Genomic DNA, 18579 nt, shown 5'->3' with positions numbered 1-18579 from the left:
TTGCTTCCTGAAGCCCCCCTTCTGCTTTCCAATCATCTGCTCCTTCTACGTCACTGCCTCATGTTCTTCCTCTTGCTTTCAACCACCACATCCTTAAACAAACATTAAACGGTCTCTGCAAATTCTCTTGATTAAACACTCTCTGTGTCCATTCCCTCTTACATGATGCTTCCAATATCAACAAAGGTTGTCTGCTGAATCCACCCTTTAGCTTGACACTGACTCTACTACACACCATTAGGCCCAACCGAGGAGATTAACCAGATGCTGTAGTTCTTCTGGTTACCTGCTTCCCTGCTGCTGCATACACTATTCTGGACTCAATTCACTGCACCTTTTTTTACTCTTCATCACTAGACTGTATTTTATGCTTACAGCCCAGGTCTTCAGTGCTTTCTTCTCCAAAGATTCTCTTCTATCTCTATACTAAAATTCCTAATCAGACTCAGTGAATCAGATTCATGTAATAGGTGTACCGTGAACATATACAACTTTCACCCCCTCTAGCGCGGTGTATGAAGGGCTCCGTTTGCAAAAGCATCTCAACGCTTTGGGCGAGTTAACATAGATAAGTGTCTGCAGATGTGAAGACTTGTTGCATCTTCTGAAAGAGCTTTAAACGTGTAGGTTTTGCTACCATATATGCTTCCAAGGACTTTGAGGCAAACAAGACAGATTGCCAGAGTTTCCTTTCCCTAAAAAGTCAACTAAATTCATGAACATTTCCTGGGGTGAATGAGCACCCGAAATTACCTGACCTAGATATATACATCACTAATAAGGGCGAAGCCTGTGTAATGCTGTTTGGATCTTTCAAAAGGGTTACACAGGAAAAAGAAAAGATTGGGATAGGCATAAGCCGTAAATGGATATCGAATATCTGATTCAAACGATCAATCAGTGACATCACCAGAGTGTGGAGACAACCAGAATGATTATGGCACAAAGTTTACACACTGGATGAATGAGAATGACTAGTAACCTCCTGGATGTAAAAAGCTCCACCTCTTGACATCTATGAGACTTCGCACACAAGGAACAACATATCCGAACCCTTTATATCAGGCTTGAGAACTTTAAACACAGACTCCTGTGGCTTCCTTTAGTCAAGCTCATCCCAACGCACCTTCTTTTGCAAACCAACCCTCACTGACCCATTCCCCTTCACCTATTGTAGATGATGCTAACTTCCTTCCTCTCCCACCCACCCACTCCACAGGGATGTTTACAACCATTCTCTGATGGTGTCACTCAACTCTTTTTGGGCCACCTCAGTGCCTCTATCTTCACAACTAGCCTCTCAACCTTCCCCTACTTTCTTCCTACTACATTCCATAACCTCACCCCAGTTTCTTCCATGACACCTTAGTCTTTGACCCCACCACCACAACCTTCTCCTCCTTCTTTCCTACTACATTATTACCCTCCTTCAGTTTGCCTTCAGTTTCTCCTCCAATATCTTACTCTTTGGCCTGCCCTATCACAACCTTCCCCTCCTTTTTTCCCACAACCTTCCCTAACCTGCCCCCAGTCTCTCCTCCGACACCTTCATCTTTGACCAGCCTGTTAGATTTGGGGGTCTCTGGTTGGCACAGGTAAGCACTTGTGATAAGCAGGGACCCTCTCCTCTAGTCAGGGCGAGGGACTTAGGGCCATATGACAGAATGGGTCAAACCCTTTGATACATCTGGCCCTTACTCTTTAAAATAACCCCTGCTCACCCTCTAGGTTGCATGGCGCGAGCTGACCAGGCTAATCTCAGAGCGTTATTAGTTAAGCATTTATGATCAAATACAGTAATTCAAGAATACACCACAAATGGACACCAGTCTAGTTTTATATCAGAAATAGGTTGTTTTATATATATATCAAGCAGACTTAATACAAGACCCAGATAAGGTTTCAAATCAGGCCACAATACTGCTCAGCAAAGCGTTCTTGTTAAAAGCGTACTTTTTGAGTCCTATGCGACTCGTTCTCTTAGTTCGGTGCGTTCGGCAATGTAAAGTGAACACAGAGAGTCAAACGTGCGCAGCGGACGCTTCTGTCTGGTGCTTACGGTGATAGGGTTCGAATCGCACACAGTACCTTAGATGAAGAGTTTGTCGCGCATAGTGCAGGGTAAGCGAACGTGATGCAAGCAGCTTTGTCGGCCTGGTACGGTGCAAGCTCCGGCTCGTTGGCGTCGTTAATACAAGGCGTAGAGGGATGAGCTGCGTTGACAAAGGCGGACGGTGCGGGGTGCGGTGCGTTCACTTGTGCTGCGGCGTAGGAGCCGTACCTTCCCTTCGTGGCTGCTGGGGGGATGCGGGCCGTGCGGCACGAAGCGGCCAGTACGAGGCGTACAGGCATGCTCATTGGTGCGGCGCGGTCACAGCAATCAGGAGCGTGGTGCGAGGCGGCCGGTACGCTTCCTACGTACGGGCCGAACTTCGCTGACACTGTACTCCGGCTGGGCTTCTAGCGGTGGGGGCGGCGAAGCGAGCAGTGCGGCTCGAAGGGGAGGAGGAGGCAGGGTGCGGGTGGCCCAAGCAGGACATGGAGAACACGGCTAAGGGCAGAGCGGAGTCACCCGTGGTGGGGCGGCCAGGCACAGGCTGCACAACAGATGGGGGGTGAGGTGCACTTGGTATCGCGGCTCCAGTGGCACAGAAGATCGAGCAAAAGTCCAGCAGCTCGTCAGGGAAGGCAGGAGAGAGTTCAATAGTCCTGGGACTCTGTTCAGGGGCAAGATCACCCACAAGCCCTTGGAGATCGTTGAAGCACAAGTTCTGCAAAGTCTCTTTCAGTCTTTTCCTCTCCTCTCTCAGCACGGCACCTACTGCAGGCCAATCCCCCAGGTCAGGCACAGTACTCCTCCTTCAGCTTTTCCAGGTCCTTCTAGTCGGGCAGAGGTTCTTTGTGGTTAAAGCTGATCTGATTTCTTAGGAGCAGGGCTCCTATACTTATACTGCAAATCTTTTGTTCTTGCAGGCCAGGGGGACTGAGCCTAGTTTCACCCAGTTTTGGAGCACTTTGTTTTGGAGACTCTGGCTTCTTCTTTCATTGTGCAGGGCAGAGACATCAGACGCTCCACAGGAGGTGGAGCCAGCATTGTGGTGGCAGAGAATAGCCCTATTCAGAGTCAAGGGGCACTCCTCCCACCCATACTGGTGTAATCTCTCTATTCACCACCTGGCAGCCCCAGCCTGTCTCCTGAATTCCCCAGCCCTGTCACACACAGAAACCAGACAGCAGATACACATCCTAGCAGAGGCGGGCTGAAATGGTTAGGCAAGCAAATACCAGCTTTCTAAAAGTGGTATTTGCAAACACAGGATATTAAAATAAACTTTACTAAAAGATGTATTTTATTATTCTGAGTTCAGGCATACTAAACTTGACTTTCTACCATGTTCCCTGAGTCTGTTAGGAATGTATGATGTAACAATTCCAACAGACCATTCTGGCCTATGAGAACAGGTAGCCTTACAATAGTGAAACACGAAAATGGCTGTAATTTACTATTAGGACATGCCACACACATCAGGGCTTGTCCTACCTTATGCTTACAATTCACCCTGCCCTTGGGCCTACTATAGGGGTGACTCACATGAAGTAAAGGGAAGGTTCAGGGACTAGCAAGTGGGTGCACTTGCCCAGTCAGCATGACAGTACCAGACTGCACGCAGGCTCTGCAATGGCAGACCTTAGACACATTTAAAAGGCTGCTTCTGTGGGTGGCACAACCAGTGCTGCAAGCCCACTAGCAGCATTTGGAGTTACAAGCCCTGGTACTCCTGGTGCACTTTACTGGGGTCTGACAGTAAACCAAATAAGCCAAACTTGGAATCCAATCAACATATTCATTTTTATATAGGGAGAGCATATGCACTTTAGCACTGATCAGCAGTGGTAAAGTGCACAGAGTTATTAAACCAACAAAAACAAGTCAGAGAGAATATAGGAGGAAGGCAAAAAGTTTAGGGATGACCCTGCAAAGAGGGCCAAGTCCAACACAGCCCTACCACAACCTTGTTTCGTTTTACCCTTTCAATTTCTCCTGCCTCCTTCGCCCACCTTTATTTCAAAACTGAGGTTTTAACCAATTGATGATGCAATTTTGCCTTCCTTTTACCAATTCTGAAGCAGATTACCGGTCCCCAGACCATGCTTCTTACAGCCACTTCTCTAGCTTTCCTGCCATTAAGTTTTTTGCCATCGAGCGACCATGAACTTTATCACCACCAACTGAGCGATACCTACTCCATGACCAAAACACTTGCTCGAAGACTACAAGGGCCACTCCAGCCCCCTTTTGTAGCTTTCCCCCACTCCACTACCCAGTCCTCAAATATTGATATACAATCCTCAGCCGTTTCGAAGGTCTATCTTCATAGGCCTCATTGGAATACTCGCTCGTCAAGGGGTGCTGTTTCTAGTAATTTCAGCAAGATTCAAATAGAACCTTTGTCTTCCCTGTTCAGGAAATCGGTGAACTATGCTCTGTCTCCTCCATGATTGCAGATCAGTGAACTGCCAACACTATTATGTTATGTAGATTTGCAGAGCGCACTATCACTCTGACGGGTATCCTGCAGCGGAGCTGGTGTGAGTCTATGTAAGAAAGTGGCTCTATATATACTGGACCAAAGTAAGGTACAGTGTGCACAGAGTCCCCAGTCCCCAGAGGTTTGGCAGAGGCTAAAGTTAGATATAACCTCACTCTCAATTTGTGGCAGCTTGGTCGAGCAGTAAGGCAGCACCAGAGGACAGTGTTGAGCATTTGTTGTACACACTCAGGCAGCAAATGGTCTCACACACTCGAGAAATGAACTCAAGGCCAATTGTTTTGTACATAAAAATAAAATTGTTGTTTTATTTTAGAACCCCAACTAGGTATAAAAAGACTTTCTCAGAATGAGATGCTGCAGTTAAATACTTTCAAATACCACTATACTTTTAAATGCAATTGTTACAGTTGCAATATGCAACACAAGTTTAACACAATATAACATTGAGCTCAATGGGAAGTTTTAAGTAAATGCAATAAAATCACTTTACAAATGTTTTTCTTACTCAGGGCGGGATCCTGGATTCAGCCCTGGTGCGTTTCCTGTGAACAGTTGAAAGAAATCGTTTTTGTTACACAGGCGATTTTTAAGGAGTATTTGTATGTTTTGAAAATCGACAATTAAAAAGAAATTCTGGTAAAAACCAGGCAATGTTATCCTATGGGAGGAAATCGAGTTATCGGAAAATCACAGTTGTAATTACTTTTTAGGCTCAGTGCTGGGCACAAAGATCCAGCACTGGGAACTCTCCTGGTCACAAGTGAGTAATTTTTTTTCCGTTGATCATATGATTTTTAAAGAATATTTCAAAGTTTTAAAACTCTACACTTCGAAGAATTTCGAAGTGAAATCAGCCAATGTTACCCTATGGAGAAAAAGAAAGTTATCGGCCTTTGGGTAAGTACTTGTCTGGCAGTGTTAAGGTTCTGGGGAAAGACTCAGGGGTCTCCCAGGGTCAGGTAGGTACAGTCGTTACACCCTCAGGGGCACAGGGGCAGCCAGGTGCAGAGAGAGTAGACCTAATGTTAGCCTATGGCATGCAGGGACCTTTGGTTAGTGGGTGCTAGCAGGCAGGCCACGCGGCTGTGGGAGCTGGGCTCCTGGTCACTTACACAGGGCAAGTGGGGAAGTAGGATAAAACAGATGCTGCACTCCCACTGGCACTAGGGCGGCTGGGTGCAGGGTGCTTCTAGGCCTTCGGGCACCCAATGTATTTCAATGGGAAAGTGTGAACGGGACACGCCCCCTACCTCGCCTAGTCCGCCATTTCCCTCAAGGTCCCGGACATCACCAACCGATCCTCCGGCCTCTCAAGCAACCCGGACTCCACCCTTCTCTCCTTCTTTGCAGGACCCAATCACGACAAGCGGAAAACCGGAAGAACTCCTGAGTAACCCCGGAAGTCACTCCCCCTAATCGGAGCCGGAACACGGAAAAGCCGGAAGCGGGGACGGCAGTTTGTTCAAGGAGTTGGACTCGTGGCAGGAGACGGCTTGCGGTGAAGACGAGGAAGACGAGGAAGTCTGGACCGAGGACTGGTGGAGTCCGGTCGAGGACGCTGGAGAGCGGCCGCAACTCACGGGAGAGTTGCGGCGGGGCACGTGAGTAACGAACCCTTTGTATATTTAAGAGTGTAAATAGCCGTAGCGTAAACAGTCACGATCGCACGCTTTGCACCTAGCACTGAATATATTTTATAGTACCCGGTCCGTCACGGACGCCACTGCACGGACTCCCCGCACAAGTTCACGCCAGCATCACCCCTCTTTACCCAGCTACTCTCTTTCCTTTCCCTAACCTCCTCACGGTCCGTTCATATCCCTCAAACCTGGTGACGGTAGTCGGTATCAAGATAACTTACAACAGTCGAACTAACGGCCCTTTCTCTTTCTCTCCTTCCCATACCTCAGAGGAACCATCATCCCGGTGACCGGCCAACTGGACCTGCTGGACGAACCCCAACCGACGTCCGCCCAAGAACCAGCCCTTCCGAGGAACCACTGTGACGACTTACGACCAAGCATCGCCCCGGAGCTACCCCTGTCCCTTTTTCTCTCACAAACTGTTGAAACCTCTGTACACTAAGAATAAAAACTGGCTCAGAGATAGCCCACTATATACGGCCTCCACGCCTGTTATTCCGGTCTGCACACACCCCACGATCACAGAAAGCTACAGGACGAACAAAGGCTGCAAGCTCGGGGACGAAGATTCTTCCGGTGCGACCACCACTTTGAGAGGTAAGTTGGGAAGCTTTAGGTTAGGTAGGCACCCCAAAGGAGGGCACAGGGGTCCGCAGGGCACCAGGTGCAGGAGTGTTGGCAAATCTTACCCTCAGCTGGTCGCGGTTGGAGGGGTCCCTGGTTGTGAGGCTGAAGGCGTCGTCAGGAGCGTCGAGGAGGGTCCTTGGGTGCTGGATTCATGGTCACAGTCACTGGGGGGACGTCCTTGGGGTCTTTGTTCACTCAGGCACGGGCCAGGCTCAGCGGGTGCAGAGTGTGCTGGATTCGCGGTTCTGTTTGAGCAGAACCACTGCTCATGGGAGTCCCAGTCTTTGGATGAGCAGGGCAATCAGGTCCTCTGGGGTTTTTGAGGTTGCTGACAACAAGAGACGTCAGGATTTTGCAGGAGCACGTCCGAGGTTCCACAGGCCTGTAGGGCTGAGGCAAAGTCAGTTGGTGTTGTCTTCTTGTTAGCAGCTGGCCGGCAGGTCTTCTTTTTTCTTGTTTCGGAATCGGGATCTGAGGAAGGAAGGTTCAGGGTGCACCTAAATACTACATTTAGGGGCATTACAGAATAGGATAGGTCAGGAAACTATGGGTCCCTTTCCTGGGGTGAGTACACCCCTATCCTGCCACTCTGCAGCGGGAGGGGGCAGGAGTCTAGTCCTGATTGAGTAGGGCTCCCCATCCTCAAGATGGCAGTAGTCTGGAGTTGTGCTTCACCTCGCCTCCCCCTCCTGAGGGGTGGAGTTGGCAGAGGCTGGCACACCCCCATTCCTTCCTTTGTTTTTCCCGCATGTCTTCCCGCCAGAGTGGGGGTCAGAACTGGTGGGGGCCAGTTGATGAGTACAGCAAGTGGCCTGGAGAAGCTCACAAAGGCTGCATGCCTTTGAAGCTTCTCCTGCCCATCCTGGGGGAGGAGGCTTGGCACCTCGCCCCGGGATGTGCATTGTTGCAGGCCCACAAAAGTGGATGGCTCTCTACCCAGGGGTCCAGCAACATGTCTACTGGGTGGCAGACTAGGCAGCCTATCAGTAAAACGGGTTGTGGGTTAGTTTCAGGGGGCAACTCTAAGTTGCCCTCTGTCGTGCATTTTGCACTAAGTCCCACACTGGCATCAGTGTGGGTTTAATGTGCTGAAGAGTTTGATACCAAACTTCTCAGTCTTCAGTGTAGCTATTATGGTGCTGTGGAGTTCATAATGACAACCTCCCAGCACTATATACTCTTAATGGCATCACTGCACTTACAGTGTCCAGGAATGGCCCTGGGCACTGTAGGGGCACAGGGCTCATGCACCTGTGCCCACACCTCTGGCATAGGGCACCCAGCTAGAGGGGTGATTGAAGTATGCCAGGGCAGTGTGTTCGTGAGCATGGCACACAGGGATGTGTCAATCAATACATCAAACATGAATCTGAAGCACACCCTCTTTTTTCTTTTGTCTGATTATTTGTAACAGTTTATCTAGTTTAGCGTGCATGCACTCGAGTGTGCTCCGCTCCTTTTGCACACTGATACTATCCATACTTGAACAATGACCCCCATCGTGCTGGTCATATACGAGTTGCACAGCCGTATACACATAGTGTTCCAAATTATTCACTTTAGCCATAGTTATTCCATGTTTAATCCATTTTATTTCCAAACTTTATCCAAACTTCTTTGTCACGCCAGGGATACGAAATTCATTTAAGTTTCTGCGTGTAAGTGCTTCATGATTGCCTATCCAGGCTTAAACATGAACATGTACTGAATCTCGAATCCTCCGAATTATGCAAACATTACATCACACCCAATGCATTTCGCTTTACGCTTCGTCAGGGGTATCTACGATATAAAAAAATTTCACATGTTTCCATCACTTTTTACATTACATCTTCAACATTTCAACATTGCTTTTTAAATCCCCTCCCCACTCTGTGATTATAAAACACCTTTTCACTACACAGATGCTACCTAATCCCCACCATGTGTTGTGCTTATTTTCTAAACCTTTATCGCCATGATGAAACCCTGTGCCCTCCAAAGTAATCTTTCCGTAACTCAAACGTAAATTGTGAAAAACGTTATCTTTTGCCTCCCCCTACCTTAAACAAATATAATGCTATGATCCCAGTGCCTCTTAGAATCCCGCTAACTTTAACCTTCTCCCTCTCACAATACTGACCCACCGGTCTCTTATGCCATCTATTCCCGTTCGTACCTGATGTCAGCCTTCTACATGTCTCTTCCCGTATTAACCTCCGTTTCACTCGTCCACCTAGCAACTACTCTTTTTTAAAGTTATGTGACCCACCCACCTGTGACTCCTTAGTACATTATTCGCGTGTCCGTCTTACCCCTCCCCTTGAACTCCCTTCACCCAATCGTGTCACTCCCCAAACTGGGGAGTGACACATCTTCAACATTTCAACATTGCTTTTTAAATCCCCTCCCCACTCTGTGATTATAAAACACCTTTTCACTACACAGATGCTACCTAATCCCCACCATGTGTTGTGCTTATTTTCTAAACCTTTATCGCCATGATGAAACCCTGTGCCCTCCAAAGTAATCTTTCCGTAACTCAAACGTAAATTGTGAAAAACGTTATCTTTTGCCTCCCCCTACCTTAAACAAATATAATGCTATGATCCCAGTGCCTCTTAGATTCCCGCTAACTTTAACCTTCTCCCTCTCACAATACTGACCCACCGGTCTCTTATGCCATCTATTCCCGTTCGTACCTGATGTCAGCCTTCTACATGTCTCTTCCCGTATTAACCTCCGTTTCACCCGTCCACCTAGCAACTACTCTTTTTTAAAGTTATGTGACCCACCCACCTGTGACTCCTTAGTACATTATTCGCGTGTCCGTCTTACCCCTCCCCTTGAACTCCCTTCACCCAATCGTGTCACTCCCCAGTTAAAGTTAGGGGGAATCTAAGAGGCACTGGGATCATAGCATTATATTTGTTTAAGGTAGGGGGAGGCAAAAGATAACGTTTTTCACAATTTACGTTTGAGTTACGGAAAGATTACTTTGGAGGGCACAGGGTTTCATCATGGCGATAAAGGTTTAGAAAATAAGCACAACACATGGTGGGGATTAGGTAGCATCTGTGTAGTGAAAAGGTGTTTTATAATCACAGAGTGGGGAGGGGATTTAAAAAGCAATGTTGAAATGTTGAAGATGTAATGTAAAAAGTGATGGAAACATGTGACATTTTTTTATATCGTAGATACCCCTGACGAAGCGTAAAGCGAAATGCATTGGGTGTGATGTAATGTTTGCATAATTCGGAGGATTCGAGATTCAGTACATGTTCATGTTTAAGCCTGGATAGGCAATCATGAAGCACTTACACGCAGAAACTTAAATGAATTTCGTATCCCTGGCGCGACAAAGAAGTTTGGATAAAGTTTGGAAATAAAATGGATTAAACATGAAATTACTATGGCTAAAGTGAATAATTTGGAACACTATGTGTATACGGTTGTGCAACTCGTATATGACCAGCACGATGCGGGTCATTGTTCAAGTACACAGGGATGTGTGCCATGTCGACTCTCTGTTTTGTTCTGCACCAAGACACACAGCCTGCAAAGAGTGTGTGTGTGTGTCGGGCACAGGGCCTCTAAGGGTAGGAGGAGTCCTCTGTGTGTAGCGGCAGGTAGTTCCACGCTTTAGGAGCCATGTAAGACAAGGCTTGACTGCCAGATCTGGTTTTCTGTATGTGTGGGACATGTGAAAGCAGGAGCCCTAAATCTCGAAGAAACGTGTTTCAATAACACTCCTCACCATATCACGGACCTTCTACTAGCCTCCAGGTACTCTTTCCTGTGATGCGACTGAGACAACAGATTAGGAGGAGGATTATCTGTCACTTTTAGTGACAAAATGCGAAGCAGGGCAGTGGCTACTGATGCTTATGACTCCTCTCACTGCATGGTTGTTGGGAACAGGCGTGACCCCAATGGCAATCAATTCAATGTGCGGCTTTTGTTCAGCTCTTCTAGTGACCGGGTCCAACACTTCATCAAACCCGCCCATCCGAGAGGCTCAACGGTGGAACCCATAGTTTTGAAAACGGACAGGATACTTTCCGAAGCCTCAATCCCTGTTCAATGGATGGATCGTCTCCTAATACCATTTTCAATTTCTTTAACCCACAGCAAATAATTTCCTAAAACCCCGAAAGATCGATCCCGATTCCGGGGCACGAAGAACCTGAAGGTTGACTTCCTGACAACACTTGTGACCAATAGCCTGCCTCCCGTTGGTCCTCATGGTAGTGGAAAAGGCTATGAACTCACAACTCTCAGAGTTCATAGAAAAACATCAACTACTGGACAACACCCAATTTGGTTTCCGCAAGTTCCACGGAACCGAAACTGCCTTAATAAAAGCTACAGAGGACATAAGAGTGATCCGGGACCAGGGAGGTACAGCAATACTCGTACTGCTCGATCTGTCGGCAGCCTTCGACACGATCGACCACAAGATCCTGGTCGACCGTGCCGAAAACCTGGGCATCCGCCACATGGCTAGAAATCTGCTTTCCTCGTTCTTGGCCGGTAGATCACAGGTGGTCACACTGGGGCCCTTCCAATCGCACAAGCTGTCACTACTGTGTGGGGTTCCCCAAGGCTCATCCCTTAGTCCGGCACTATTTAATATCTACGTGTCGGACCTGGCCTCTGTCATCAAGGCCTATGGGATGAGCCTTACCTCGTACGCGGATGACACCCAGCTTGTGTTGGCCATCAACGGGAATGGAGACAAGGTAGCTGAAAACTTCCAAGAGGGCATGCGGGCGATCGGTGAGTGGATGGCCTCTAACTGCCTAAAGTTAAATGCTGAAAAAACGGAGGTCGTCATATTTGGACATCTCTCCCCCGGATGGTCAAACACCTGGTGGCCCCCTACGCACGGAACACCACCTACACCAGCCATCACCGTCAGAAATCTGGGGGTGATTTTTGATGATAAATTAAATTTCATGGCCCACTCAAATAAAATAGCAGCAACAGCCCATCACAAACTTAGGCTGATCAAGAAAATCATGCCGTTTCTACCAACCTCAGCAGGTAAGACGCTGGTAAGCGCCCTCGTGCTGTCATCTCTTGACTATTGTAACGGCTTATTCATCAACGCCCAAGCAAGAGTGACCAACAAAATGCAGACCATCCAGAATGCTGCAGCCCGCCTCTTGTCTGGAATCCCAAAGTTCTCACCAATCTCTGAGACTATAAGAGACCTGCATTGGCTCAAGATTTGAAACAGGATCAAGTTTAAAGCGCTGTGCATACTCTATAAAGCACTGCACAACTGTGGTGCACATTTCCTGGAATCCCATCTCAGATACCAGTCCTCCATAAGATCGCTCCGATCTAACAACCTTAAAATCCTTCAAATACCACGAACAAAAACAGTTAACTGGGGCGATAGACGCTTCCTTGTGGCAGCTCCCAGGTTATGGAACTCCCTGTCAGCTTCCATCAAAGACAGCCCATCCCTGATGCATTTCCGCAGAAAGATAAAGACCTGGCTGTTTGATCAAGAATAGTTACCGGCCTAACCTCGGGAATACATTCAAAGTTTCTAGCGCCGAGACGCCTACGGGCAATTGTACGCGCTGTATAAATCTCAAAACTAATAAATAAATAAATAAATAAATAAATGGCCACCTAAACATTTCTACCACTAGACTCCACAAAGGCATCTTCTGGAAGAAATAGCACCACTTCAAAGCAAGAGGATAAAGCTTCAACACTCTGCACCCTGGTTCTCTAAGAATCCCTCCGCCCCAGCCCCACATTAAATCTATTATCAACACTGCCAAAAATCACCCAAAACAACTGTTTGAAGTAGTCAAAATACTAAACAAACCATTTTCCTCCTTCAGATTTAACAACTTTGCATCCAAATCTTAGGAATTTGCTGCATTCTTTGACCATAAGATTCCATCCCTAGAACAAGTATTACCCCATCTTCAACCTCCCAGAAGCACATGGCTCTGAATTGTAAATCAGAGACAGAATTTGTTCCTATATGACGAAGTCTCTGAAGGTGACAAAAAAACATCACTAAGGTTAACCCTTTGAACCATCTCTGTCAACCACGACTGGGAAACATTTCAAAGAAGTGGCCTACCAGTTGTTACCCCAATAGACATACCTAATGATTCTCTCAATGAGACAAAGAAAGCTATCAGATTGCCAAGAAAATGGAAGCCTAGAAATCAGAACACCTGTGGTTACAGGTTTGTGTATGTTAATTAGAACAAAGAAAGTAAAAGGAGGCCCCCTTCTCTGTCAACTTTGGGACAGGGGAGATATATTGTAAACAAAAATTGTCCCACGGATTTACCACTAAATTGGTAAGGAGTGGAATAATGGTACCAAGTTAGTCTACCCCTCATTCCAGATCCCTTCTGCATCCTCTGGGCAACCATCACCCGTTAGTCCTCTAGGGCCGCAAGTCTCTTATGGTTTGGTAGATTTCCTGCATCGTTGGAGAGTCCCAGGTCTTTTGCAAGAGGCTGAGCGAATGCTCGAGGCAGCCAGAGTGGACGGAACAAACAAACGTTACAGGTCTGCATTGGCCAGATGGGTCAGTTGGTGCCTTATGAATGATCAGGATCCCATGGGCTGCAAAGTGGTCCCTGTGCTGAATTTTTGGGCATCTCTCGCTGCCCAGGGATTGGCATATCGTACAATCAAAACATACAGGTTAGCTGTTTCTGTGGGTCACTTTCCCATTCAAGATTCGCCTGTGGGAGACATCCATTGGGGTGTAACAAAGTTATAGATCTTTTCAAATCCTGGCAGCCGAACAAGTATTTGCCGTGTAAGGAATTGTCTGTGAAGCTGGCCAAGCTTTAGCTTTCGTGTCTGGTGTCTTGTAGGCAAGTGTCGGATGTGAGAGCCTTTGATCATCTCGGGGAGGGCTTTTACCCCTTTTCCCCCTCCCTCCCCGGGTTACCTTGAATATCCTTCGTCGGACCAAGACAAATTCTACAGTGGTCTCTTATCTAGCTTTTGACAAGGCTCCTAGATTGTGTGTGGTAAGGTGCCTCAAGGCTTATGAGAGTAGGACCGAAGAACTCCAAGTAAGGTTTGCTGGAAGGCTAAAGTCTTTTATCCACAAGTGGGAAGAGCTTATGAGCAACCCCTGAGTTTATGGGGCAGTGTCAGGCTTCAAACATGATTTCTGGGAGACCCCCTTTCAAACTTCTCAGCCCTGAGAGATTGTCTTCGACAAAGAGAGAATGGATTTGGTGGATGTGGAAGTTTCCCAGATGTTGCAAAAGGGTTCAACAGTAAGAGTGGTAGAAGCACACAATGGGTTTGTGAGTGCGAGTTTTCTAGTGAGAAAAAAGGACAATGGTTGGTGCTCAGTTCTACCCTTAGGGGACCTCAACAAATATTTGGTCTATCGCTACTTCAAAATGTAGGGAATCCATCTCCTTCTGAATACTCTGCAGGGAAAAGATTTGTTTGTAAAACTGGACTTCAAGGATGCATATTTCACCACCACTACGGCAGAGAGTTCACATAAATTCCTCCATTTTTTTGTTTTCCTTTTGGCCTTTCCTCTGCTCCGTGGTGTCTTACCATGGTCCTGAAACCTGCGGTGGCCTTCTTGAGCGAGAAAGGAATTCAGCTTATAATTTATTTGGACGACATCCTTTCGGTGAATCAGGTCAAAGCGTAGCTGCTACTTCAGTTAGGAGTAAGAAAGGATCTTTTGGAGGGCCTGAGTTTCAATATCAATGTGAAAAAATCTGTACTGATACCTAGTCAGTCCTTGGAGTCTCTGGGTTTTCAAGTAGATACTTTGTAATCAAAACTTCTTTTGCCCCAGAAAAAGGTAAAGAAGATAAGGCAGGAAGTGAGATATATTTTGGGAAAAGAGGTTGTGACCCTCAGACACTTAGCAAGAACTATTGGTCTACTGTCCTCTTTGATCCGGGCCATTTCCCCAGGTCCCCTACATTGCAGGGCCCTCCAGGGATTAAAGATAGTTGGGTCACACTGGGGTCTTTGGTATGCGGACTCGATACGTTTCTCTCCAGAGGCTCATTCGGACCTCGAGTAGTGGCTGAATAGCCTACAGTGTTAGAAAGTCAAAGCAATGTTTGGGAATGTGCCAGAGTTGACTTTAGAAACAGATGCCAGTTCATTGGGCTGGGGATCTGCCTGAACAACCAAGAGACAGGGGTCGATGGTCAGGTACAGAGAGTTCATTGCACATAGGAGGCCCCAGTAGTAGAAGCCTTCACTCAGGATTGGGTCTCGGGGACGGTTATGCCTTATTGCCATTTGCCATGATTCCGAGAGGCTCTGGAAGGTTTGGAACGAGAAGTGCAAGGTGGCACTGGTCACCGCTTTTTGGTCTTCTCAAGTTTGGTTCTCAGGGGTGATGGAACTTGCAGTGCAGGAACCCTTTTTTATACCAGTTCATCAGGGTTTGCTGATAGGCGCAGATGGGGAAGAACATCCTCTGGTGATAGAAGGAAAGCTGGGCCTTCTTGTTTGGAGAACTTCAGAGGTTCTGCAGGATTCTCAGGACCTTCCGGAAAGGCTTGACAAGTCATGGGCTCCAGGGAGGGGGATTTGTGTAGGTGTTGTTGGTGCCTGGAAAGGGGCCTGGATCCTGTGGACACTCCTGTGCGGAATTTGGCCAGTTATCGGGCCAAATTGTTTCAGTCAGGTTTATCTTACAGGGCTATTAATTACCGTAAGGTCTGGGGTTTCACCTCGCAATGCCCTCATTGGGACATCACGGTTAGGAACGATCCACTGACATATTAAATGATGAAGGGAATGAGAATTAAGAGACCCCTGATGTCCTGATGTTGGGCTACGCTCTCCTTGGGGACGTTGTATTCAAACTTTTTGACACATGGCCAGGTAATTCTTATCTTTCCGTAAGACAGATTTCTCAGAAATTGGCTTCTCTTCTCTGTTTGGTATCATTCAAAAGGGTTTCAGATGTTAAAGTTTTGCAACAGGGTTTATTCTTCAGATGCTGTTCACTTTGATCTGGAAAAGGTCGCAGAAAATGTCCGGTCATATTTTCTACACCTCATATTAGGATTGCCCCAAACATTGTGTAGTGAATTGCATGAGAGTACGAGCATAGAATGCTTGAATTTAGACATGATAATAAAGAGAAGCGGCCGCACAAGGCAGTGTCTACTGCTTCTATAGTCATGTGGGTGAGGACAGTAATGGGAGCAGCAGGTATTGACTTGACAAGCTTTGGTGCTCATTCAGCAAGAGCTACAATGGCCAGTAAGGTATTCTGGACTGGTGGTACACTCACGGATCCTCACGGTGGCAGATTGGTCGAATGGCAGCACATTTGAGACCAGTAAAGCATGTAAGCAGACAGCTTTAAACATGCATAATGATAGCCTCCGGTCTTGTAATGAAATCACGATTCTCCAATTAGGAAGCAAAGAGAATCTTGATTTCGATAAAGACAATGGAGGCTATTACTATCTGATAAAATGACCTGGTACAATACAAATAGACTACTACGTTCAGACAATACCTTTCTTGTCCGGGAGCCAGGATCGCCCACAATAACATATGGGGAAGGAGCTTTTTCCATCTCTGCTGAAAGAACATGGTATTTTCTCCCCATGAATCCTGAAGTCAATCACCTTTGACCCCATTTAAAAAGCCACTCAAGACATGGTTGTTGTAGTCACCATCTCCCACAGTTTAAGGAGTTCCTTAGAGGAAAGAAGCCTCTGGTGTAAGTTTTGCTTTAATAACAACATAACAAAATGTTAACTATATTTCTCTCTCTAAGGCCCACCACCTTACATGAGTAGCGTTTACTGTTCGCCGCAGCAAAGAAGAGACACGGCCAGAAGCGGGGATGGGTGTCACTAAGCGATCTCTGTCGTATTATCCAGGCTCTGGTGTTGAGAGATAAAAGGCGACACTTGCACGGTGTCTAAACTGACTTCACCGTGTCTGTATGGCACGGTACCTGTGTCATCCAGGATCTTCTAGGTCTGGCTGTCTGCATGCAACAGCTTGCTGCCATTGCTACTTGGTGGGACATGCCAACACTCTAGCACAGAGTGGCCCTTTCGGCAGATGCTAGTGCCTACTGTTCTAGAAGGAAGGAGGCAGGGTCTGCAACTTGCGTTGTCTCTGTTTGAGAGCTTCTAAATATGCGCATATCCCACTGTGGGAAAAGATTACTAGGACACTAATAGAGATGCCACTTAGGCAGATTCCGGTCCGCCCTGCAGCTTCTGAACGCTGTCCCACCTGATCCCTCTCCTCAGCTTTCTTCTCTATTTTTACCCAGTGCACTCTCCACCTGACAGCTTCATCCAGGACAACTCAGTTAGTCGTGTGAAGAAGCAATGTCAAATAAAGTACAAGACCTTGGAGTGCTCTTCTCTTGTTTTCTCATTCCACTCCTCAGGGGGTCTCCCTAGACATCCTGTACCATGTCCTACTATCTCCCTTCTCTTGGTCCTAGCCTTCTCTCGCTTGTCCTTACAGATCCCATTTCCTCTCTGCATCTTTTCCCCTTTTGCTCCTCATTTATGGAATGTGCCCCATGTACTATCTGCAGGTCTCTGCACTCCTGATGTTTGGCCGCACCCTGGGCTTCCTTGATAATAATGGTCATTCCTCTTGGTCATTGCGCTTCCTCTGTGAACAACCTGCACCCTGTGCTTAATGCTGTCATGTGTATCTGATGAATATACAGTTTGTAGCACCCCCCAAGCTGCTCACACTCACACTTGGACAGCTCGTTGGAGGTTTCCGCTCTCAAACCGGGATTCAAACTGAAGGGACTGTCCATCTCTTGCCTTTGAAGCCCCTGTAGCAGGGGTGATGGGTCCCCGACAGCCGCCCACTCTGGAGCAGGTAAAAAAGGACCCCTTTGTGGCTGAAACAAAAGAAGGACAATCAAAACTCTAGTTAACTTGTCTGAACAGAAACTCATAACATTCCAAATGTTGCAAAATGAACTAATGTGGCATGAGACAAGACCAAGCACCTCTTCTTAACTGGCACACAGTCCATCATAACACACATGAACATACATTAACCACTAAACCTACCTCCCATCCCCCTCTGCATTCCACATGAAAACCCCCAAATGTTTAATAAGTCCCTTAGTCAGAAGCTCTGAAGGAATATGTCTTCCTCTTATGTGCAGACTTTGATTACATGAGTACCCCACGTCAGACTGATGAGACTCGGGTGTCGGGGCTTGCCCGTTCAAGTATTGTGACATTTCCCTAATCATTCCACCCACAATAACGTTTTTTTTCCAGTTAGTCTTTCCTCAGGGCGCCATGTTGAGTGTCTTGATGTCAGCAGACCTGTGCCCCTTCTGCAACAGAGGGACATGAAGGCGATGCCCCCGACTGCTGGTACTCAATAGTCACTCATCAGCAGTCGCTCCTTTTTAGCTTGGAAAAAGTTACCTACCTTTTCACTCGCCCAGGGTGGGTCAGTGTCTGGTTCACATGGGGCAGTGTCTCTTAAATGGATGATAGTTGTGTGGCAGGACTGTGGGTGAGTTGTGTGGTAGGACCATAGGGTTAGTTGTGTGGTAGGTGTAGGAGAGTAGGGTTTGCTTCCTATGGTCACCCCCACTTTTTGCTGTGATTTTCTGTTTTTTCGACTTTAGTCTGGCTGTGGGCCTGCTAATCAGACCCAGAGCCCAGCTGTTCTCTCTCTAAATTGATACCATGTACTTTAGGTACATACAAGATTGGGTATTGGGTCACCTAGGTACCCAGGGCATAGGTGCATCCAAGGCCTACCAG

At 47.1% G+C, this 18579-nt stretch overlaps 1 protein-coding gene across 1 annotated transcript in view; it reads right to left on the bottom strand.

Moving 5' to 3' along the window:
• AGBL2 (AGBL carboxypeptidase 2) overlaps positions 1 to 18579 on the bottom strand; it is a 986768-nt gene that overhangs the window by 690001 nt on the left and 278188 nt on the right. The window contains exon 7 of the mRNA XM_086959752.1: positions 17540 to 17690. Within this exon, the coding sequence (XP_086815878.1) occupies positions 17540 to 17690 (151 nt within the window). The remainder of the gene's footprint in view (positions 1 to 17539; positions 17691 to 18579) is intronic.

The sequence above is a fragment of the Lissotriton vulgaris genome, chromosome 2_2 (genome assembly GCF_964263255.1).
Source record: "Lissotriton vulgaris chromosome 2_2, aLisVul1.2, whole genome shotgun sequence".
NCBI lineage: Eukaryota > Metazoa > Chordata > Amphibia > Caudata > Salamandridae > Lissotriton > Lissotriton vulgaris.
The sequence above is the reverse complement of the archived record's forward strand: the minus strand, read 5'-3'. Positions and strand labels throughout refer to the sequence as shown.